At 60.1% G+C, this 22,864-nt stretch overlaps 3 protein-coding genes across 5 annotated transcripts; all 3 read right to left on the reverse strand.

Annotated features, from left to right (window-relative positions):
- Positions 1–1,692: 1,692 nt before the first annotated feature.
- Positions 1,693–7,238, reverse strand: LOC136302975 (induced myeloid leukemia cell differentiation protein Mcl-1 homolog). Its single transcript, XM_066206552.1, has 3 exons — positions 6,664–7,238; positions 4,243–4,490; positions 1,693–3,243 (listed from the first exon to the last, which is right to left on the reverse strand). Exons 1-3 carry the CDS (start codon positions 7,202–7,204, stop codon positions 3,127–3,129), a joined length of 906 nt encoding a protein of 301 aa, XP_066062649.1. The 5' UTR covers positions 7,205–7,238; the 3' UTR covers positions 1,693–3,126.
- A 2,924-nt stretch (positions 7,239–10,162) lies between these two features.
- On the reverse strand, positions 10,163–15,201 carry LOC136302957 (alpha-endosulfine). Its single transcript, XM_066206533.1, has 3 exons — positions 15,043–15,201; positions 13,747–13,875; positions 10,163–12,143 (listed from the first exon to the last, which is right to left on the reverse strand). Exons 1-3 carry the CDS (start codon positions 15,097–15,099, stop codon positions 11,973–11,975), a joined length of 357 nt encoding a protein of 118 aa, XP_066062630.1. The 5' UTR covers positions 15,100–15,201; the 3' UTR covers positions 10,163–11,972.
- Positions 15,202–15,701: 500 nt separating this feature from the next.
- On the reverse strand, positions 15,702–22,624 carry GOLPH3L (golgi phosphoprotein 3 like). 3 transcript variants are annotated; one of them, XM_066206531.1, is made up of 5 exons: positions 22,523–22,624; positions 21,555–21,771; positions 17,616–17,747; positions 17,362–17,476; positions 15,702–16,783 (listed from the first exon to the last, which is right to left on the reverse strand). In XM_066206531.1, the coding sequence occupies exons 2-5, from the start codon at positions 21,732–21,734 to the stop codon at positions 16,356–16,358; spliced, it is 855 nt and encodes a 284-aa protein (XP_066062628.1). In that variant the 5' UTR covers positions 21,735–21,771; positions 22,523–22,624; the 3' UTR covers positions 15,702–16,355. The 3 variants fall into 3 exon arrangements, with proteins under 3 accessions (XP_066062628.1, XP_066062629.1, XP_066062627.1); XM_066206532.1 differs by having other exon boundaries at positions 21,555–21,746; positions 22,523–22,621; XM_066206530.1 differs by lacking the exon at positions 22,523–22,624 and having other exon boundaries at positions 21,555–22,341.
- Positions 22,625–22,864: the final 240 nt, after the last annotated feature.

Consider the following 22,864-nt stretch of genomic DNA (forward strand, 5'->3'; position numbering starts at 1 on the left):
GCTGCAGCCACCCCAAAACTGCTGAAGCCACCCCAAAACTGCTGCAGCCACCCCAGAGCTGCTGCAGCCACCCCAAAACTGCTGCAGCCACCCGCACTGTGACACCCCCCAGACACCCCAAATCTGCTACAGGAACCCCGCACCCTAACATCCCTCAGGCACCCCAAAACTAGTCCAGGCCCTCCCCCACCCCCAAACTGGCCCAGACACCCACACCCCAGTTCCTCCCCTGCACCCCAAAACTGCTCCAGCCCCCTGCACCCCAATTTCTCCCCTCGTGGTACCCACACCCAACCTCGCACCTGCACCCCAACCTCTCTGAGCCAGCAGCACCCCGAATTCCCTCCTCCACCAGCACCCCAGGCTCCCACCCAAACTGTAGGAGCCACCAGCAGCCCAAGCCCCCCCCAAGAGCCAAAACCAGCCCGAGCTCCACCTGCACCCCAACCTCTCTGAGCCACCCCCACCCCATCCCCTGGGAGCCACCTACAACACCCCAGCACCCCACAACCACCCACACCCTAATTTAGGAGCCACCCACACCCCAAATCGCTGGGAGGCACCCACAGCCCGGCTTCCACCCGCACCCCAATCCCTCCCAGGCACCCACACCCAAATCTGGGAGCCGCCAACGCCCCAAACCCCTGCGAGGCACCAACACCCCAACTCCTCCCGGCCACCAACACCCCAAACCCCCTGGGAAACCCCACAGCCCAAGCCCCACCTGCACCCCAACCCCCTGAGCATCCCCACAAGCCCCTAAAACCCCCCCCCACCCCTCCCTCCCTTTGCATATTTCCATGGCAAAGACCCGGTTTTGCATTAAGGCCCCACCGCACCCAAATAGGCCCAAAATAGTCCCCATAGACACAGCATTAAACAAAAAAACAAACAAAAAAACCCAAACCAAAATAAAACCACCCCCCCCCCCCCAAAAAAAAAAGCAGAAAACCCCGAGCCAGCAGCACTGCAGGGCTGAGTCACTCCGTGTTGGTTTTTTTTTTGGTGCCAGCACCTCGGGACGCTGCTGCTGTCCCCCAGCACAGGGGCTTGGTGGCCCTGGACACCCCAGGACAGGATTTTGGGGCAGGGTTTTGCCTCTCCAGAGGGGATTTTGCAGCTGAAGCTCCCCCAGCAGAGCTGCTCCTGGCAGGAGAGAGCTGAAAGAGGGACATTCCCACCCCAAACCCGCAGGGATGGGAATGTGGGGGTGCAGGGAGCCCCTAAAGAGGGAGGAAAAGAGGTCCCCACATCCCCTAAGAAGTGGAACTGCAGTACCATGCAGGAGGCCCACTGCAGTGCTGGGTGAGACCCTGGCACAGGTTTTGCAGAGAATCGTGGATTCCCCATCGCTGGAAGTGTTTCCAGCCAGGCTGGATGGGGCTTGGAGCAACCTGGGAGGTGTCCACGGCAGGGAGGGGGCGAAACAAGAGGAGCTTTAAGGTCCCTCCAAGCCCAGCTCAATTCGGTTGGGTTCTTTGGTTCTGTGACCAAAGCCCCACGTTCCCATCCCTGGGATGGACAAGGGGCACAACCCGAGGACAGGGATGTCCCCGTGCCCAGGGCTGCAGGTGACACCACACACCCCAAGCCCTTTTCCACAACCCACAGAGGCTTTCCCAACAATCCAGGGGCGGGCACAAGAGCTCAGCCCCTCCCTGGGGGAAACAGGCGAGTTCGGTACCAGAGGAATGAGAACAGAAGACATTTATTGACCAAACTACAGCTTGTTTTGCACACAAGCAGGGCCTGGCTGTAGCACCATGGCTGAGCTGGGCATGGCTCAGGCTCCAGGCCACGTCCTGGGGGGACAAGGACGGTCCCCGTGGGGTCCCCAGCAGTGCAGCCCCCCCGGAGCCAGGGGTGGGGCAAGCCCTGTGAGCCCCCCCTGGGCAGCAAAGCCACCGCGTGGGGAGCCCGGGGGCAGCCCCAGAACGTTTTACATTCAAACATCAGCTTTGTCCAGCTCACGGCTGGGAGGAGGCGAGAGGAGGGGAAGAGAAGGAAGTGGCCAGACAGACTTCCACAGCTCCCCGCCCCCACCAGGAGGGCAAGAGCGACCAAAAAAAGATTAAAACAAACAGAAACATCAGCTGTTGCCAGCCAGCCGTGGTCACACCGAGCCCACGAGGCCACCACCGCTGCTTGTCACACTCCCTGGCTGCGCTGCTCAAGTACTTGAGGGAAAGGCTCGAGTGGAGTCAAGGCAGGAGGAGAGGCTTTGCCACAAGAATGCTACTTCCCAAGAGGAATGAAGCACAGTGCACCCACGCTCAGAATGAATTCCTCCTCTTTGTATCATCAGGTCTGTAAAAATGTATATATTCTACAGATTTATAGACATTTACAGGTTCTCTACATCCTCCCCAGCCCAATGGGGATTTTTTTTTTTACATACTTACAAATACACTCACTATTTCTGAACTGTCTTTGTGCAGCCACGAGAGGCTGTTTGGGGACAGGACACAGCTGGGTGTGACCCCCAACCCCTCCAAGCCCCTGCCCCACGGGGAGGGAAGGGGCTGGGCAGGGCTCCACGGCAGAGGGTCCCAGCTCTGGCACAGCTCTGCCACTCCCAGGCAGCACCTAGGGACAGCTGCAGGCTGGCACAACGTTTCCAGCATCCAGTGCTTCTGCTCCAGCAACAGAGCTGCAAGTTTAGGCAGGGCAGGGGCAGCAGAAGGTGCTATTTCCAGAAAAAAAAAAAAAAAAAACAACAAAACAAAAACCCACAACCACAACCCTCAAAACATCTGCTCCAGGCTCAGCTGCCTCGCCCAGCCCAGGAGGCCTCAGTCCAGGCAGGAGCTGCTGCAGCTCCCGGATGGTTCTCCCCAGGATCAAAGTGAAGCAAGTCCACTTGAGTTCCCCAGCACCATCCTCTCCGAGGCAGCAGAGTAACAACTGTTCCACGCTCCGTTCCCAAAGCAATAAATCCTCCAGCAGCACCCACAACCTCGGCTCACACCTTCCTCTTTCCTCAGGAATGAACTGCTCCCGGGACACCTCCACATCCTCCTCGGGTCACTCAAGTCCAGCTTCAGCAGCACTGGAGGAAGGAGCGGGCAGCTCTGCAGCCCCAGGGAGCCACTCCTCCCCAAGTCCTGGTCCTGGGCAGCTCCAGCCTCACCGGATCATGTAGGCCAAGCTGGCCCCGAGGCCAGCCACCCCTGCAAAGGCCATCAGCACGTTCCGGATGCTGCCCTCCAGGTCCTCCACTCGGAAGAAGTCCACAAAGCCCTCCTGGGAGAGAGAAGGGATGGTCAGTGCCCTTGCCAGGCATCCCTGGTGGGGAGGAGGGGGGAAACAGCCTGCCTGGCACACCCCACTGTGCTCCCCCAGCCCCAATTCATCCTGCACACCCCACTGTGCTCCCCCAGCCCCATTCCATCCTGCACACCCCACTGTGCTCCCCCAGCCCCAATTCATCCTGCACACCCCACTGTGCTCCCCCAGCCCCAATTCATCCTGCACACCCCACTGTGCTCCCCCAGCCCCAATTCATCCTGCACACCCCACTGTGCTCCCCCAGCCCCATTCCATCCTGCACACCCCACTGTGCTCCCCCAGCCCCAATTCATCCTGCACACCCCACTGTGCTCCCCCAGCCCCAATTCATCCTGCACACCCCACTGTGCTCCCCCAGCCCCATTCCATCCTGCACACCCCACTGTGCTCCCCCAGCCCCAATTCATCCTGCACACCCCACTGTGCTCCCCCAGCCCCAATTCATCCTGCACACCCCACTGTGCTCCCCCAGCCCCAATTCATCCTGCACACACCCCACTGTGCTCCCCCAGCCCCAATTCATCCTGCACACACCCCACTGTGCTCCCCCAGCCCCATTCCATCCTGCACACCCCACTGTGCTTCCCCAGCCCCAATTCAGCCTCAAACACCCCCTGCTCTTCCCCCAGCCCCATTTTCAGCCCAGTATGTCAGGCTGTGCTCCCCCCACTCCCCCAGCCCCATTTCAGCCACCCCAGCAGCGTGCAAGCGAGCTCAGCACTCCCAGGATTGCCCTGGCTTTGGGAATGCTGCCCCCAGGCTGGACAGGAACTCGTTTTTAGTTCAAACCACTTCAGGCAGCTCATGGTGAGCGGACCCTGAAGCCCCACAACCCGCCCTGACCCCAGCCTGGAAGCAGTGAGTCAGCACTGACACACATGGCCCGGTCACAGCCACAGGAAAAGGCTGGAATGTTGGGAAAAGCCCAGGAATTCGGGGCGGGCAGTGACTCACCCAGCCCCCCTGGCTCTCCAGCCACTCCCGCTTGGACGAGACCAGGGCGTCGGTGATGATCCCGGCCAGGGAGCTGATGCTCTGCTCCTGCTTGATGCTCTTCAGGTGCTTGGCCAGGAAGGCTCCGAAGGAGATGAGCGTCACCACGCGGCCCCAGTTGGTCACCCCGTCGCTGAAGACGTGGGCAGCCACCTCCACCACCGACTGCAGGTCTTCCTCTTGCTGGATTTCCAGCTTCCGCAGCATCCCTGCAAGATTCTGATTCAGGGCCAGGGCACCAAACACCCCCAGGGAGAGGGTGTGACCCCCCCCCACACACACCCCACTGGGAGCCAAGTGACAGGGATGGAGAGAGAGATTCCTGCTTCCTCAGAGGGCTCTGCTGCCCTCCCACACCTGGGCCAGACAAAACCCAGCCCCTGACACACTTTTCGTTCCTCCCTCCCCCAAGTCTCGGGGGCAGCTGTGGTGTCTGAGCACGTCTCCCTCCGCTGTCTCAAGGTTTCCAAGCCCCGCCACATGGGAACCACAGAGGCTGGGTGGGAGCAGAGCCCGAGGGCAGCCCCCCAGGCGTGTCCCCAGGTCACGCACACGGGATCAGAGCCTGGAGGAGCAGAATTCCCCAGGCCGACCTCCAGTGCCCCGCCGGCAGCGAGCAAACAAGGCGAGCCTTTGCGAAAGCGAAAGGCGTTGCTGCTTGTTGTTGCTCGAACTTGCAGGAAACCTTTAGCGAGGCAGTTTCCCCCCACCCTCGGCACCCAGGAAATCACCATCCCTACAGAAAGCCCGGCCAGATCACCGGGAATCCCAGAGGAAAAAAAAAAAAAAACCAGGAATAATGCTGGGAATACCACGGGGGAAAACACAGGGAATTCCCAAAATTCCACCCCCAGGATCCCAAAATTCCTGTAAATCCCAGGATTTCAGGATTTTTTTTTTCCCATTCCCAAGTCCCTTTTCCCATTTTCCCTGGAGTTTTCCTCTTTATTCCCATTTTTTCCCTGGCTCCAAACCTCCCCCTTTTCCCAATGCCTTTTTTTTTTTTTTTTTAGGCAGAATTTCCGGTCTTTTTTCATTTTCCCGGGCTGGAATACAGGATTTTCCCAGGGATTTTTTTTTCCCCCCCCTGATACCACATTCCCAGAAATTCTCGAAAATTCATCCCCATTCCCTCTTTAATTACTCCCGGTTTTTCCCCTCTGAAGTAATCAAGAACTGGGATTTTAAAGCCTTAATTTTAACCCGCGGGGGGAAGGAAAATGGAATTGGGAGAGTGAAAAATGTGGGGCAAAACCTCGGGAATGGCATAAAAATCCATGGCTCAGCCTGGACATTCCTCCCAAGAGTCATTCAACAAACACGTCCGGGAATTGGGAGAGAGGAACTGATCCCACTGCCTTTCCCACCAGCACAGCTAAGGATGAAACCGAAGCTCTTTGTGTTCAACAAACAAGAAAAAAGAAACCCAGCCAAAAAAACCCGACAAGCAGAGAAACTGGCACATCCTCCTGCAAGGAGGAAGGTGTTCGACCACGCAGCACCTCAGGAGGAAATGTAGACTCTGCCCTGCTCCATCCTGACCTGGGATCCCACTGCCAAAAGCAGCTCCAGCAGCAGCCCCAAGGCTGGGAGCTCGGCCCCAAAGCGGCCTGAGCCGCTCAAACCCGGGTCAAATCGGTCACTTGTCACATCCAGATCATGCCCGGGACACCGGGCCAGGCACTGGGGGATCAACCTCCTATGGCTGCCTCAGGACCCTGCAGAAGTGGGCGAAATACACTAAAACAGACTTCCCAGGGAAAGCTGTGGCTGCCCCTGGATCCCGGGCAGTGCCCAAGGCCAGGCTGGACAGGGCTTGGGGCAACCCGGGATAGTGGAAGGTGTCCCTGCCCATGGGACTGGGGGAGTTTTAAGGTTTATTCCAACCCGAACCTTTCCACGGTTCTGTGAACACACTGCCCAGGAGAATTTCCCCCACCAAAAATCCCCGTGGACCTAAACTGGGGGGAGGGTGAGGATTTGAAACTCCCGAGCTAACTAATCTTTGGACGCTTGGGATTATTTGCACAGTCACTCCGAGCCAAGGGGGGGGTACACGAGGAGGAACCGGGGCTAATCTGTAACTAAATTATCTCCTCCGCACACACCAACAGCGGCTTTCCCTCGCCCCAATGGAACAAAGTTCAGTTTCGTTTTTGATCACTTCCCAGCTGCTTTATTTAACCCCCTCCGAGCCGAGGCCACATCCCGGGAATGACCCGGCCGAGCCCCCGCGGCGGCTTCGGGCACAGCCCCGAGGGCATGGCCCCCCGCCCCGCGCCCCCTCCCCAAACCCCTCCGGCCCCGGGCCGGGCGGAACTCGCCCCGCAGGACAGGGCGGGGGTCGCGGCCTCCGCCCCGCAGCGTCCGGCCGACACACACCTTGAAAGGCGAGCTCGTGTTTCCGCATGACGCCGTCGCCGACCCTCCGCAGCGTCTCCAGCGCCTTCTCCATCACCGCATCCCCCGCCGCGCCGGGCCGGCCGGGACCACCCAGGAGTCCCGAGAAAAGCTTCTTGGAGCCGGGCTCGGCCTCGCCCGCCACCTCCCGCAGGTAGCGGCTGATGAGCTCCAGCGAGTCCTGCCGGAGCCCGTCGGGGGGCCCCGGGGGGGTCCCGGGCAGCGAGTCGGCGGCGGGGCCGCGCTCGGGCTCGGGCTCGCAGCCGTCCAGCTCCTCCTCGGGGCGCCAGAGAGTCGCGCCGCAGCCAATCAGCGCGCGGGGCGCCGCGCCGCAGCCAATCAGCGCGCGGGGGGGCTCGGCGCGGCCGGCGGCGGGCCCGGAGCGCTCGCGGGCCGGCTCTGAGGCGGCGGCGGCGGCGGCCGCGGGCTCCGGGCGCTCGCCGGGCCCGCCGGGGCTCAGCGCCGGGGCGCCGCCGCAGTAAAGGTTGAAGCCGATGACGGCTTTCTGCTTCACGGCGAACATGGCGCCCGGTACGAGCGGCCGGCGGCGTGCGGGCGGGACCGGCGCGGTCGGGTTATATAACCGGCGGCGTGACGCCGTAGGGGCGGGGAGAGGGCGGGACCGGGACCGGCCCCTTTTCCACCTCCGCTTCCGTCCTTTGGGCTGAAAAAAAGAGCGAGAAGAGAGCCCACCCTCCGCCTGCCGAGCCCCGTGCCCCGCTCCCGGTGTGCCCGGCTGTTCCCGGTACCGGGCAGCAGCAGTGCCGGGCTGGTTTCCCCATCCCTCATCCCTCCGGGCGCAGCGGGGGCTGGAACCCCCCGAGGCAAAGCCCCCCCGGCACCGGGACCGTGCTCGTCGCCCGCGCCACGTGTGTCCCCTCCCCGCCTCTGCCGCCGGGCCCCTTCACGGCTCTGCAGCTCCGAGCGGGAGCCGGGCTGCGGGGAGCCAGCACAGCCGCCCCGGTGGGCACGAAAAGCGGTTTGAAAGCAGGGAGTGGGGAGCCAGCCTCCTGGGATTGCACCAGGATGAGGGGTGATGGTTTTAAACTAAAAGCAGGTAGATTTAGGCTATGGATGTGGGTAGGTATAGGGAAGAAAAATTTTGTTATGGGGGTAATAAGACACTGGAATAGGTTGCCCAGGGAGATGGGAGATGCCTTGAAACGTTCCAGGTCAGGAGGGACAGAGCTCTTGAGCAGCCTGATCCAATAACGATGTCCCTGCTCACTGCAGGGGGTTGGAGTAGATGGCCTTTAAAAGAAACTTCCAGCCCAAACTCTTCCATGATTCTAAGGAATCCCACCTAGATCTGTCTGGTTCAAGCCCATTCTGACCTTGGCTCCCTTATCTGGACGTTTGTGGGGAACTGCCCCATTCCTTGCAGCCCTTGGTGTCCCACATCTCGCCCAGGACTGAACTCCCCCTGCACCCACCAGCCCTGGGAGGTCACAGGGCAGGGTCACCCAGGTCACTCTCGGCACCCTTGGGGCACTTGGTATCAATTTTTGTCTCCCCTGGCCACAGGCCCCTCCTTCACCCCTGGGACTGAGCAGGAATCCTTCAAAATCTGCGCTTTTGGTCAAAGTTTGGCCAGGGAAGAAGCCTCAGGAGTTTGTGCCGGTGGCTCAGACCCTCCAAGAACAGTGAAACACCCTGTGGGTTTGCCCTGGGGCAGTGAGGAAGGATGGGAGGTCTCCAAAACCCCTTTGTTGGATCCCTTTCCATCCCCACCTCCTAGAAGTCCAGGATGGAGAGGTGGGTGTGGGGACAAAGCCTTTGCTCAACAGACTCGGAGCCCTTTGATGCCTCCCAAGTCACTGGAAATCAGGATCTGGAGCCCCTGAAATCACAGTTCCCCCCAAAAGGGTTTCCCAAGGACATGAGTGGGGCCTCTCCGTGCCACCAAAGGCCACCAAAGTACACAGTGGAGCTGTGGCCATCACCTGGGAAGTGACACCAGCCCCCAGCCCCCGTGACCTGGTGGCATCACCAAACTGGGAGGTGACGAGAGTGAGATACTGGGACAGGGGGCTGGATTCCCCTCCCAGCACAGGCAGGGTGGGCTCTGTGCTGAACCCCAAGCACCCAAAGGGACCCAGGAAAGTCCTGCCCTTCCCAGCGGTGGGGTCCTGGGGAAGGAGATCGCAGTCCCTCAGGGTTCAGGCAGGGTGGGGAACTCCAGAGGGAGGGAGGAAAAGCCAGATGTTGGGAGAGCACAGCTCCTCCCACGGGGTCTTTCCTCTCCAGGGAGGCTCTGAGAGCTGCCACCTCCCTGGTCAGCATTTTTGGGGACAAACTGACGAATCCAAGCCTCTGTGCCCATACTGAGCATCACTGTGCTCTGTTTCGAGCAGTGGAGGAGGCTGTGGTGAGCACAGGGCCCCATCCCAATGCCCTGGAGCGCTCATGTCCCGGATCCAGCAAAACCAGGGGTGTGCATCCCCCTGGGGGTCCCTTCACCCCGCAGCTCCTGTCCCCGGTGCCACCCCCCCCAAACCAGGGCTGACTGGGGAGGGTCCAGCAAGACCAAACTCGTCCCTCTCAAAATCCTTCCCACGGCCCCAAGGAATGCGTCCTTGTCGGGAAGCGAATTCTTGGCAGCGGGAGGAATAACAGGGAGCTCTGGCAGCGCCCGGCACATTTTTGAGAGGCAGTGCCAAGCTTTAGCACAAACACGGCCCGGGCTGGAACAGCGCGTCCCTGCTCGTCCCCTGCGGGTCCCTGAGGACCTGGGTGCGCCCCCGGGGCTGAGGAATTCCCGGGGCTGGGGAATCCGAGGCACAGAGGCTTCGGGAGAGGATTGCTGGGAGCATGGCCCAGCCCAGCGACCACACCCGGCTGGGCTGGCGAGCTCCAGGGGAAAGGTGGGACTGAGGAAAGGTCGGGGTGAAAACCGCAGAGGTGAAGCCTCCAGGGTGGCCGGCAGTGGGGACGGACAAGGGGCTGGACGTGGCCGTGGGCAAGGCAGGAGTGGCTGTGCCCACCTGAAGGCACCTGGAGACACCCTGAGGGGTGACAGTGGGGACAAAGGTGGCCACGGTGGGACAGTGTGGAAGGATGTCCCTGTACGAGAGGGCAGCTGGGAGCTCCTGCCGCGCGGCAAGGAGCAAGAGGATGAAAGCGCTCCCCTGTGCCCCCCAGTCTCTGCTGTGAGCCAAGGTGGGGGCTGCCAGCATCTCCCCCTGCCCCCTGCCCACCCGGCTCCGGGGTGGAACGGGAACAACCCCCTGCCATGGTTCCCTGCTCCTGCCGGCTCTCACCCTGCGGTGTCCCAGCCCTTCTCCCTCCTGCACGAGCACACCTGGAGAACCAGGGACAGACGTGGCTGGGGGCTGTCCCGTCCCTCCGTCCCCCCCAGCACGGGGACAGCCCCGGAGCAGCGCCGCCCCTTTGCATCCTTCACTTCATTTCCTCTTTCGGGTTTTATTTCCCCTTTTGGGGTTTGTTTTAATAAAAAGCAAGCACGGCACTCCAGAAGAGGTGAACATGTAAAAAATTATATATATATTTTTTTATATATTTGTATCTATTTACAACGTGGCTGGACAGACAGCAGGACATCCAAGGAGGGTGTGCAGCCACTGCCCTGGCCAGGTCACACAGGGGCTGGAAAAGGACCCTGTGGGGACAAGGGGCAGGTCCCAATCCCACCACATTCCTTGCCCCTTCCCCAGAGAGTGGCCAGAAGCAGCCCCAGGGCCACCGGAGCCTGTTTCTCACGGGAGGATCCAGGAACCACCTGAAGGCAAACACACATTCCAGCACGCCCTTGGCAAACACTCCTGGGAAGCAACACCTCGGTCCGGCCAGAGCCAGTAAAGTGACACAGGTGACACAGATTTCCAGGGAACGCCCGGGGTGAGCAAGGAACACACAGAAGGGAAAGTCCTGCCTGGGCATCCTTCACTCCTGCCTCCCTTCCTTTGGCCCTTGTGCTTCCAGAAGGGGGCTGAAACTGGGGCAGGTTTCGGGATGCCCTGGCACAGGTGTGCCCACACTTCCCACTGCATGGAAAAGGTCACTGGGATTCAGGGCACTGGGAGGGGACGGAGCCACCCCAGCACACGTGGTTCTGCAACAACAGGTTGTTAGGTTTGGGGCTTTTTGTTGTGATGTTGGTGTTAGTTCAGGGCTTTTGTTATTTTTTTTCTTTCCCAGACTTGAGACAAAGAAAACACAAGAATGGAAAAAACGGGAGAAAAAAAAAAGAAATCCAAGCTTAGGATGCCCAACACTTCCAAAACACAACACTTTTCAAATTCCACTCTGTCTCTGGTGCTTTTCATCCCTCTCTGGGTGGTTACTCCCAGTCCTGCCTCTCTCCCTCCATTATCAGCTCCAGCAGCACAAATCCCTCTCCCTGCCTGCTGCTGGTCCTTTGTGAGCACCCAAGTCTGGGACCAGGCTGGGGCTGCAGATGCCTGGGCAGGGCTCTGCTGTGTCCTGAGCTCCTGCTGCTGCTGCTGCGTTCAGCTCCCACCTCACCTCACCCTTGGCCAGACACAGCCCCACTGAGCAGAACTGACCAGGGACAGACAAACTGCCCCAGGGCCTTGAGGCAGCTGAGCCTTTGGCCGAGCCCCTCTGGCCAAATTCAGTGCAGCCCCTCCAGCCAAGCCAGCTCAGGGGCAGCTGTGGTGGGGCTCTGCCCCCAAACCAGCCACAAGGATGTTTCGAACACTGCCCAGTCCCTCTCCCACACCCCTGGACATGTTGTACACTGTGAGCTGAGCCAGGGACAGATCCCAGGCAGCTCAGCCCAACGACACCCCCCTGGAATTCTTTTCATCTCAGCCAATTTCTCCACTTTGAAGCTCTAACACAAACACCTGACTGTGCCTTCAGACCAGGGATCACAGCTGCCAGGTCTGGGATCAGACTTTCCAGGCCAGGGATCACTTTGCAGATCAGGGATCACACCTCCTGCCCAGCTGGGCTGGTCTCTGTGACCCCCAACTCCTGAGATCCCTTCCCAGGGCTCAGCCCTGCACTCTCCCCTCCTCCAGGTGCCTCCCCCGAGCCCTGTCCACGGAGGAGGCAGCATTCCAGAGGCTCAGCGAGCCGGGATGGTTTCAAACAGCAGGAAAATTAAGGCAAAGCCTCCCTGAGAGGAAGGGCCAACCCAACCCTGCCCCCCCCCCCCCCCAGTCAGGTTTGGGGTGTTTTTGCTGGAAAGACTCAAACAACTACGTGGATTCTGGTGCTCCCGTCCCTATGGTACAGTGAAGTTCAATCCATTCAGGCAAAAGAAAAGAGACAAGAAGAGGGCAGCCCCCAGCTGGGAGTGCAGGCTACCCCGCCAGCTTGCTGGTGACCAGCGAGGACTTTCTCTGGGGCAGGTCCTGGGGCGTGGGGATGTGATCTCCTGTCACCAGGTTCTTGTCAGGCCCTGCACTTGGCAGCTGCTTGTTCTTCATCTTGGCCTTGGCCATGTTGTAGTCGCCAGAATCGAAGTATTTTTGCTGGAAGAGGGAGAGTTTGGGTTACCGGGTGTGCAGGAGCCACAAGGATCCTTTAGGGAGCCTTGGGATTGCTCTAAACCAGGCCATGAAAACATCACACCAGGGGGAAATCCAAGCAGTGAGTCCAGCCTGGTTGAAAGGGCCATGAGCCAGTGACTCAGCCCAGCCCTGGGTGGCAGCTCCTGGGCCTGACTCAAGGACACACTCTGACACATCTGCCGGGGACCTTTGCCTGGCTGGGATCAGCCTTGACCTACTCAGCCCTGGCACAACAGGGCCTCAGGCCCTGGAATGCTGAGGCTCAGCTGCAGGGGCAGAGCCCACAGGATCCTGGATGCTCCAGGGTGATAGAGGCAGGACTTTTGCCCCAGGGAACAAATCCTGGCTGCTGCCAAGGCCTTTCCTGGACCATGCAGCTCCCCACAGCTGCAGGGCCATGGCTGGGGGCCAACTCCCAGCTCAAAGGGCATTTCAGTGACTTATCACATCACATCGAATCACATCATCACATCTATCACCCCAGGACTCTGCTCCTGCCCAGCCCAGCCTCATCCCACTGCCCTGCAGAGCCTGGAGCCAAGGCAGAGCCTGTGGCAGAGCCGCACAGGGCTTTGCTGGGCACAGGGAGTGCTGGAGAGCCCTGCTTCTGTCCCAAGGTGTCCTCAGGGAGCCCAGTCCTGCTAAAAAACCTGGACCAGGTTTGTGTAGCCAAGTTCGGAATGGACCTGCCACTGGCCAGGGCTGAGCCTTGGCAATACCAGAAGTAGGGAGGGAAAAATGTGACTGTACAGATGGAATTGTGGCCAGAGGAGGGAGAACATGTGAGAGACTCTGTGGGCACCAAGGTCAGGGAGGAAGGAGGGGCAGGAGAAGCTGGAATTCCCTGGCAGCCCATGGGGCTCCATGGGGAGCAGAGACCTACCCCCCCCCCCCTACCTCTTTGGTGCTTTTTTAGGATTTATTTTATATTCTTTATTTTTATTCTTTTTCAGCTCTGATTTGATGGATAATAAATTCATTTAATTTCCCCATGTCAAGTCCCTTTTGCCCTCCCTTCCCTTCTCCCAGCCCAGGAGCTTTTTGTTTCTCTTCCCTGTGCAGGTGAGGAGGGCAGGGATGGAGCAGCTTTGGGGACACTGAAATCATGACCCAGGGACAGTTGGGAACAGCCAGGGACAGGGAAGGGCCAGGACAGAGCAAACCCTGCCCAAGGGGTGACAGGGACACCAGGAGAGCCCTGGAGAGGGGACACAGCCACTGCCTGCCACCAGCCTGGCAGGGTTTGGTGTTTTGTGCAGCAGCCTCTGCAAGGAAAGGAGCCAGCAGGGCTCTTGGAGAGGGATTTATTCCATCCCGGAGGGATTTAATTCCATTCCCAGGGAGCACAAGGAGAGGTTTGGCTTTGCAGTGCAGGTGCAGCCAAGCCACTGGGCCAGCACAGGGAAACCAGGGAGTGATCCCAGCACTTGTTTCACCTCTGGCTCAGGGGTTTTCCCTGTTGGCACAGAGTGGGATCAGCTGGGGGGATACAGAGCCCAGGCAGGCTCTGGAAGGAGGGGGAGCTCTGGGCTGATCCCTGCCCCGCTGAGGAACACTCACATACCCCTTTCTGCAGCCTCTTCATGAGGAAATCCGAGCCTCCAGGCTTCTGGCCCAGGTTGGGGTATTTGGCCTTGAGCTTGGCCTCCTCTGCCCTCTCGGGGGGGATGGCTTTGTCCTTCTCCTGAGTGTCCTGAAACACAAAGGGGTATCAATCCCTGGAGCCCCTGAGATGCTGTTACACAACATCCAGCAGCACATTCCAGCCCTGGAAAACACGACCAACACCTTCCCAGCCACAACCAGCCTTTCCCTCCAGGAGCTGTGGGACAGGGAGAGCTCCTTCCCCTGTTCCTTCCCACCTGGGAGCTCCTCCAAGCACCCACACTGAGGTTTGGCTTGGCAAACTGGGCTTTTAGGCTGGAGTTTTGGGAAGAAATTCTTCCCTGTGAGGGTGGGGAGGCCCAGACAGAGAAGTTGTGGATGCCTCTGGATCCCTGGAAGTGTCCAAGGCCAGGCTGGAGGGGGCTTGGAGCAGCCTGGGATGGTGGAAGGGGTGGAACTGGGTTAGTTTTAAGAGCCCTTCCAACCTAAACCCATCCATGATTCCCTGATTTCCCTTCCCAGATCACCCTGGGGGTTGGGGGGGGATATTTAGGTGTGCAGATATAATTTCAAGGTTCGACTGGAGGGTTCTGGGTGGTCGCAGGGAGGATGTGGGTCTCCTGGGAAGGATTTTGGGATTCAGGGGAGGATTTCCAGATCCTTAACAGGATTTTGGGGCTCTCGGGAAGCATTTTGCAGGATCTCAGGTAGGATTTGGGGGTCCTGGGGAGGATTTCAGGAATTCCAAGCAGGATTTTGAGTATCCTGGAGAGCTTTTAGGGTTCCTGGATAGGATTTTAGGGGTCAAGGGGTCTGCCACCAGCACCCAAAGCTTTGTCCCCTGAAGCGATGCCGCGATCTCTGCCTGCTCCCCTCAGCTCCACATCTCCCAGTGTCCTTCCTCCACCCCCATCCCTGATGTCCACGCTGGGGGGTCATGGCTGCAGCACAGTGACCCCCACCGCAAACCCCCCGGCCCCCTCCCACCGCAGTCACCCCCTCCCAACCCCGTTATCCCCATCCCGGGTTATTCCCAGCCCCATTCCCCCATCCCGCCCCACGCACCCCCCCCCGCCGCCATAGAGCCCAAGCCGGAAGTCCCGCCCACCCCAGCCCCGCAGCCAATCAGAGCCCGGCATTGGCCTGAGGGACAACACAAAACACCAATGGCCGCATAGGACTGGAAAGAGGGACGTGTGGCCGAGCCAGTGGGAGACGGCCGCACAGCCCCTCCCTCCCCTGGGGGTTCCCCCACCTGTTTCTCCTGTCCGGTCTCGTCCGTGAAGGCGCCGGTACCGAGCGGAGCTGCCATGGCGGCCAGGGGGGGCTCCGCGCTCCCTCCGCTGCGTCCGGCCCCGCGCCCTGCTCCAAAATGGCCGCCACCGCCTCCACCGCCTCAGCTGTGTGACGGACAGCAGTTCTACCCAATCAGCATAGAGAAAAGCCCGCAGTGACATCACACCTGACCAATCGGTGCGCTTGGGAGGCGGGGCATAGAGAACGCGGGCGTAACCAAAAGGGCGGGGCAGCAATGACTGGCACGAACACTACCCAATGGGAAGAGAGAAGCGTCGAGTAGGCGGGGAAAGAGGCGGAGTCACAGGAGTGGCGGTCCCTCAGCGCCGCCGGTTCGAGCCTGGGGCCGGGGGCCTGCGGGGACATCCCCCACGGCAGCGACCGCGACCACGGCCCCGAAACCGCCCCCGGCCTCGTCCCCGCCGGGGAAAGGCGCCTGGGGGAGGAAGGACCCACCCACACCCCGCAGGGAGCATCAGCTGAGACCACCCACAGCTTTTGGCACCGGCGTCATCAGCACCCTGGGGACCCCCCGCCCCTCCCGAGCACTGCCAGTGCCCCTGGAAACGCCCCAGTCCTGGCAGCTGCACCCACTGAAACACGGACAGACCCAGGAGCTGCAGAGAAATACGTTTAAGTGAACTACAGGAGAATAAAATGGGGGAGGAATGAAGGGGGGGTTGTGAACAAAAATAATCACAGTTTAACTTCCTTTTTTTTTTTTCTTACTAGAAAGAGCAGCTGAGCCATGGGGGCACAGCCCGGGGGTCTTTGCAGAGCTGCTCCTCCGCGGAGACACGGTTTGGGTGCCCCGTGCCAGCCAGGGATGGGGGCGGTCCCGGCTGCCCAACGCCCCCAAACCCTCCCCCGGAGCGTGTGAGTTCCCCAGGGAAACCCACAGAGCTCACAGGCCGGCCCTGGCTGTGGGAGAGACACCCAGGAGCGTGTCCCAGCCCCGCCCGTGCCAGGGTTTGGCTTCTCGGAGCAGCTCCCGAGCCAGGGCTCTGCCATCCCCAGCTCTGCACTGGCCTCAGAAGGGAATCCCCAAGGGCAAGGAGTGAAGAGCTACTGCCACCTCTCCCTGGAGGCACGGGGCTGTGCTGGTGGGGGGCCTCTCACCTCCCACCCCTGCCTGGGGAGGGGAAAGCAAAATCCCCAGGTCCCTCCCCAGGCTGAGCCCACCCACTGCCCCAGGAACTCCACATCCCTCTGGGGAGACCCCCGGTTCACATCAAGGGTCTCCCCTACACCGTGTGAGGGAGGGGGGGGGGTTTAGGACTTATTAAAGGCTGCCAGGACAGCCCAGATCATCTCTGTGCCCCTGGCTTTGGCAGCTTCCACCTCAGGGTCCATATCCAGCAGGTCCTTGGTCCTGTTCATGGCCACGTCGTACTTGTCATCAGCCAGGCTGGCGAAAACGTTCTCCAGCACGTCCGAGGCGTGGGCCAGCACCAGCAGGGCCAGAGTCCTGCGCTCCATGCGCTGGGGATCGTTGACCCAGCGCTCCAGGACGCTCTCCTGGAGCTTCTTCACCAGGCGCTGCTTCTCGGAGGTGTTGCTGACGGGGTGCGTGGTCATGTCGAAGAGCAGGAAGTTCTGCTTCTCCGTGGTCAGGATGCCTTTCTCCACCAGCGCCTTGGCCAGGCGCTCCCGCACGTTGCGCAGCTGGTACTGCAGCTTGAAGGGGTTCCAGGTCTCTCCTGAGTAGGGGAAGGCTCTGGTCAAGCTTTGCTTCCCAATCCCAGCGTCCCTCCCGCCTTTCCGTGCTGTCCTGCACGGACACTGGGCTGTGCCACGGGAGCCCTGATGTGGCAAAGCTCCCAGTGGCCACAGGCAGCAGATCCCAGGGCAAATCCCTTTTCCAAAGCCTCTTCCACCCGTGGGTTACCCCAGGCTTGCTCAGACCTCAACAGCAACTAAAGGGGAGCGAGGTCCAAGATTTCCACTGAGCTCCTGACAAAAAAAAAAAACACCCAGAAAATCCTTCTCTGCCCCCACATTCAGCCTTCCCCTGCCTTCCCCCCATCTCCAGGAATGACCCAGGGATCCAGGGCCAGGCCAGGGAGGGGGGTTTTGGGGAGATTTGAGGGTCCAGGGTGGTTTTGGGGCTCTCCCCTCTTTTCGGAGTCCCCTCACCACCAGATCCTGGAGTTCTGGATGCAGAGGGCGACACTGGACCTGGGATTCGGGATGAGCTTTGCTGGGTTTGGTGGGGTCTGAGGGATGTTTGGACAGGCCCAGAGGGAGCCGGGCCAATGGCATTTCCACCTGGCCCTACCAGTGAGCAGCTCTATCCAGGTCTGAACCGTCTCTGCCGACTCCGTGGCTTTGATGTGCCGCAGGGTCTCGTCCAGCAGCACGTCCCCGGTTGGAGCATCCGACTTCAGCAGCACCTGGAGGGAACAGCGGGAACGCGGCGTCGGGCTGGAGGCAGAGCTCTGCTGGTCCCCTCGCAGTGCAGATCCTGCTCCCGCAGCCAGGATGGGGTGGGCAGAGCCCCAGCCCCTGCCAGGGCTCCTGCAGGAGCCTCACCTTCCTCTCCAGCAGCCTCTTCTTCCGCAGGGACAGCGGCTCCAGGCAGATGCGGCCGCGCAGAGCCAGCTCGATGAGGATCCCGCCCCGCAGCCCCGAGGAGATGCAGTCGTTCCAGAAGGAGGTGTAGCCCTGGGGAAGAAGATGGAAAGGAATTCTTCCTCTGTTCAGCCTCCCGTCCCTCCTGGCCTGCCTGCACCCTGCCCAGGAGTCTCTCCCTGCTCCTGTCTCTCCAAAGCTTCCCAGATTTCCAAAGGGAGATTCTCCAATTCTCCCCCGTCCTTGCCCAACGGCTCCTCCAAGCACTGAGCAGTCCAGCCTGTGCCCTCCTTGCTGCACCCACAACCACCAGGCACACTTGGCTTCACCCAGCCCCAGGGTGTAAAAAATCCAAGGAAAAGTGAGAAAAGTGAGATCATTTCCATGGGCACAGCAGGACTTTGCTGCTGCTGAGGGGCTGCAACCCACTGTCCCAGATTGCTCCAAGCTCTGCCCAGCCTGGCCTGGGACATTTCCAGGGATCCAGGGGCAGCCACAGGTTCTCTGGACAACCTGTGCCAGGGCCTCCCCACCCTCACAGGGAGGAATTTCTCCCCAAAATCCCATCTAAACCACCTCTTTGTCAATTTGAAGCCACCCCTCCTTGTCCTGGCACTCCAGGCTGTTGATGGGGTCTCATCCTGTGAGTTGCAAGTTCCAAAGGCAAAGAATTTGGGAAAGAAGAAGGTGCAAAGGTTCGGGAAATACAACCCACAAAGAACTAGGAATTGAAACAGGAATTTGGCCCAGGAAAGAGAGGACAGAGGGAGAAGAGGATAAGGGAGATGAGATACATAAAAGGGAGCAGTAAAACCAAAAAGAATGGGCAGTTCTGACTCCCACTGTGCACAGGACAGTCCTGGGCTGGAATTGCAGCCAGGGAGATTGGAGCTGGGAGAAAAATCCACCTGGACAAAAAAGCCCAGGGACCGGCAGGGAGGCAATCTGCTGCTCCCTGAGGTTCAACAACACTCAACTGATGCTTTCCAAGAGAGCTGGCTGTGGTTTGGAGCAATGGGGCAACCCAGGTGACCTTTCCCTTCCCTTCTTCCACTCCTCTTTCATTCCCTGATGAGAACAAAGCCCGATTGTTTCCTTCTGTTCTGGTGACGTCCAGTACGCGCCGTTCCTTGGATTTCAGGGCAAGCCAGGAGCAGCCAGGGCTCAGGGAGGGGCTCAGGGCTGGGCTGGCATTTGAGGTGTGCCCAAGGGAAGGGGGATCCCCGTGGGATCAAAGCCACGACCTGCTCGTTTGCAGGGAGACCCCAACACACCTGGAACGGGCTCCTGGTGGGAAACTCCCTTTCTGCTGCTTTCTCTGGATGGAAAACGGGGAGGGAAGGACAGGTCTAAAAGCTACCCAGGAGACTGGAGACAAAATGAGCCCCTTCCCAAGGAAAGCAGGCTGGGAACCCTCAGCCCTCCCCCAGGGAAGGTTTTCCAACCCCATGGGTGAATTCCCATCCCCAGTGGGTGTGTTTGAGCAGGGCATGTGGACACCAGGCTTGCCCAGCACAGAGACCCATAAAAGACATGAAAACCTTTATTTGCTTTCTTCATTTCCTTGTGCGGGAAGACAAAGCAACCTTTCATCCCTGCCCTCCTGGTTTTGCTCATGGCTTTACAAACAAGTTCTCCAGGAAAGGGTGTGAAGACGAGCAAAGGTTTGAATTTCCTGGCCTCAAGGGCACATTACCCCTAGGAAATTTTAAACTCCAAACCAAACCAGTCGAAAGCTCCTGCGTTATTTCCAGCTTCTGGAATCAGACTGGTTACCAAGGCCAGGCTGGTTTGCAGCCAGGTCCTCCTACATGGACAGACTGGTACTTTAAATAATGAAATTACACCGTGAGCTCATTGAATTTGGCAAAAATCGTCTTGTTTTTTCCCCAGCCATCAAACCACGAGTGAACACCCGAGCTGTGAAAACAGAGCGCAGCTCAGGGCCAGGCTGCTGCTGCCTCTGCTTCTGAGGTACAGGAATGTGGAAGGACAGGATGGAAAAAAAAAAAAAAAAAAGTGTGACAAGGTTTTTTTCCTGTTGTGCTCTCCCAGGCTCCTGGTGGCTGAAGGGCCGTTCCCAGGACACATTAACCAAGCCAAGAACACCAAACACAGTCCAGGATAAAAGTAGCCCATGGCAGCCCACTCCCAGGCTGCTCTCAAATATTTGCTCCAGGATTATTTGCATTGTGTTTCCTTTACAGCCCTGAGCTCCTGCCATTTCCTACTTGGCTCCCAGATCTTATCTGGGGCTCTCACATAGGACAGCCCACAGCTCCCCCGGGCTGGATCCGTGGGACAGCTCAGCACCAGCTGGGACCAACCCACAGCAGCAGAGCCCTGGGGAAAAGAAGGTTCAGGCACCTCACAGGGGTTTAATTCCACCCCTAAGGAATGAAGAGGAGAAGGTCCATCCACTGCAGCTCCTCAGGGCTCACACAGGAATTATGGAATAATTACAGCTGGAAAAGATCTCCAGGAACACTGGGTGCAGTCTTGACCAAAGTGGGTTCCTGGAGCTGGAAAGCTTCTGTAGAAGCTTCTGCTCTGCCACTGTCACTCCAAGAAGAATGTTGGGCACCTGACTGGCTTCCCCTGGTCTACAATTCCCCATCTATTTGTCAGGAACAGCAGATTTTAGAATTGTGGAATTGTGGTTTGGGCTGGAAGGGACCTTAAAGATCAACTAATCCCATCCCCGGTCATGGCAGGGACACCTTCCACCAAACTAGGTTGTTCCAAGCCCTGTCCAACCTGGCCTTGGACACTTCCAGGGATGGGGCAGCCATGGAATAACCCGTGCCAGGGCCTCACCACCCTCACAGCCCCCAGATTCCCCCAGGCTGACCCAGAAGATGGATGCAGGGGTGAAGGCACAGGGACAGCACAGGCAGGGCCAGGCAGCTCAGAGAACACGAGGCATCCTCCCCTTGCCCACAGCTCCTTCCAGGCAGAGCTGATAAAGGAGTTCCCAGCAGCTGGTCAGCACAGATCAATTCTGTTTGACCAGGCTCCCCTTCCCCCAGGGAACAGCCCAATGGGAATACCCAGCTCTGCAGTCCCCCCACTGCTGCCAAGGAAAGCCAGTGACAGGCACACAAAAAAAATCTCCCAGCACTGACATTCCCACCCAGCCCCAGCCCCCTGGAGCTGACCATCACCTGCCTGGCCCAGGAAGCCACCAGAGATGCAGCTTCTGTTCCCCCTGCATAGTGGGTCCAGACTTAGCCCATGCCTGCTTCCAGCTCCCAGCCCAGCTGACTCTGCTGCCCTCTGCCTCTTTCCTCAAGAGCCACCTCTGCTCTTTTCCACATTAATTTTTAAAGAGCAGAGCTCACGGTGTCCCTGCGTGTCAGCTGGTGCTCCGAGACAGAAGGGTGCACTGGGGCTGGAGAGGAGGATGTTCACCCTTTGATAGAACAGGTGAGCTTCCTTCCACCCATGGCTTCAGCCCTGGAAAGAGCAACCCCCCTTTGTTCTGCACGAGGCAGTGACACTACACTCCTGCCACTGTCCCCAAGGCAGAGCTGGTAGGACAGCAGTTACCAGCCATGTCCACAGTTCAGGTTGTCATCTCCTGGCACAGGGTGCCCAGAGAAGCTGTGGCTGCCCCTGCATCCCTGGATGTGTCCAAGGTCAGGCTGGACAGGGCTTGGAACACCCTGGGATAGTGGAAGGTGTCCCACGGCAAAGGTTTGGAACTGGATGAGCTTTACAGCCCCTTCCAACCCAAACCATTCCATGATTCGGTGAATTCTAAGCAGGTTCTAAGAGTCTACGGGAGAGCATTGAGAAGAATCCATCCAATCCCTTCTGCCGCTGCCTGAGAGCCTCAAGTCCAGGTTGACCAGGGCATTGGCGCAGCAGCGCCCACGCACCATCAGACACCTGCCTCACCTCCTTGTCCTTCAGCCCCAGGAGCAGCACTTCCTCCATGAGCGTGAGGCGGATGTCTTTGGAGTCATCGGGATCGTCCTCATTCAGGTCCCTGTCGGCAGCAGCATCCTCCTCGCTGTCTGCTTTCTTGTCTGAGTTCCTGCCCTCCAGCCGCCGGCCCCGGTGCGTGAGGGTCGTCATCTCCTGCTGCAGCTGGGCACAGGAGAGCCCCGCTTCGCTAAACACGATGGACAGTGACGGTGCTGAGCCCACAGAGCCAAACCCGCTCGCCAAGACCAAGGGATGCTCGCCCCCTGTACCCCAGGATTTGCAGCTCGCCCTTCCCAGGGCGGTGGTCGCAGGCGGTGACAGGGAGCGGCCGACAGCCCCGGGTTCTGGAGGGAGCCCCAAGGGGCAGGAGAGCCCCCGAGCCCCGCGGGTCCCGCAGCCAGAGACCCGGGACGGCCCCATCCCACCGCCCGCGACCCCCGCCTCCCAACCGCGGCCCGGCTCTGCCTCATCCCCCGGGGCTCTGTCCCCTCATCCCCCGGGGCTCTGTCCCCTCATCCCCCGGGGCTCTGTCCTCTCATCCCCCAGGGCTCTGTCCCCTCATCCCCCGGGGCTCTGTCCCCTCATCCCCCGGGACTCTGACCCCTCATCCCCCGGGGCTCTGTCCCCTCATCCTCCGGGGCTCTGTCCCCTCATCCCCCGGGGCTCTGTCCCCTCATCCCCCGGGGCTCTGTCCCCTCATCCCCCGGGGCTCTGACCCCTCATCCCCCGGGGCTCTGTCCCCTCATCCTCCGGGGCTCTGTCCCACCCCTCCCGGCCCCGGCCCGGCTCCATCCCACCCTCCCGGCCCGCTCTGTCTCGCCCCGCCGGACAAGCCCCGCTTCATCCCGCCCCCCGCCGCAGCGCCCCGCGGGTGAAGATTCGCCCTCCCCACGAGGGTTGGGGGCTGCCAAGGCCCCCCGCCCGCTGCCCGGCCTCACCGCGGCCCGCCGGGTCGGCCCGGCCCGCTCCGCTCCGGGGCCGCGGGCAGGAAAAGCCTCCGCGGGGCCGCCGCCGCTTCCTGGGCTCCGCCGGCCCCGCCCACGCCGCGGCTCTGACCAATGGGAGCCCGCGCGGGCCGGAGCAGCCAATGAGCGCGGCCGGGCTGGGGCGGGGGGCGGAACTTCCTCATGTCAGTCAGGAGTGGCTCTGCCCCCGCCCGCGTGTCCTGTCCCGCTCCCGTTCTTGTTCTTGTCGCGTCCCGTGTCCCATCCCCGCTCCAGTCCCGTTCCTGTTTGTCCCGTCCTGCCCTGTGTCCCATCCCATTCCCGCTCCTGTCCCGT

Source organism: Chamaea fasciata, unplaced genomic scaffold (assembly GCF_029207755.1).
Source record: "Chamaea fasciata isolate MVZ Bird 193981 ecotype frontalis unplaced genomic scaffold, bChaFas1.0.hap1 SCAF_31, whole genome shotgun sequence".
In the NCBI taxonomy this organism is placed as follows: Eukaryota; Metazoa; Chordata; class Aves; order Passeriformes; family Sylviidae; genus Chamaea; species Chamaea fasciata.

Coding starts and splice junctions, on each gene's coding strand:
- GOLPH3L (XM_066206530.1), bottom strand. CDS start 22,004: ATGGGGCCGTCCCGGGTCTCTGGCTGCGGGACCCGCGGGGCTCGGGGG. Junction 17,748..21,554: donor TGGGGCTGAAGGACAAGGAG/GTGAGGCAGGTG, acceptor CTTCTTCCCCAG/GGCTACACCTCCTTCTGGAA. Junction 17,477..17,615: donor AGAGGCTGCTGGAGAGGAAG/GTGAGGCTCCTG, acceptor TGTTCCCTCCAG/GTGCTGCTGAAGTCGGATGC.
- LOC136302975 (XM_066206552.1), bottom strand. CDS start 7,204: ATGTTCGCCGTGAAGCAGAAAGCCGTCATCGGCTTCAACCTTTACTGC. Junction 4,491..6,663: donor ACACGAGCTCGCCTTTCAAG/GTGTGTGTCGGC, acceptor AGAATCTTGCAG/GGATGCTGCGGAAGCTGGAA. Junction 3,244..4,242: donor TGGAGAGCCAGGGGGGCTGG/GTGAGTCACTGC, acceptor TCTCTCTCCCAG/GAGGGCTTTGTGGACTTCTT.
- LOC136302957 (XM_066206533.1), bottom strand. CDS start 15,099: ATGGCAGCTCCGCTCGGTACCGGCGCCTTCACGGACGAGACCGGACAG. Junction 13,876..15,042: donor AGACCGGACAGGAGAAACAG/GTGGGGGAACCC, acceptor TTTGTGTTTCAG/GACACTCAGGAGAAGGACAA. Junction 12,144..13,746: donor TGAAGAGGCTGCAGAAAGGG/GTATGTGAGTGT, acceptor TCCCTCTTCCAG/CAAAAATACTTCGATTCTGG.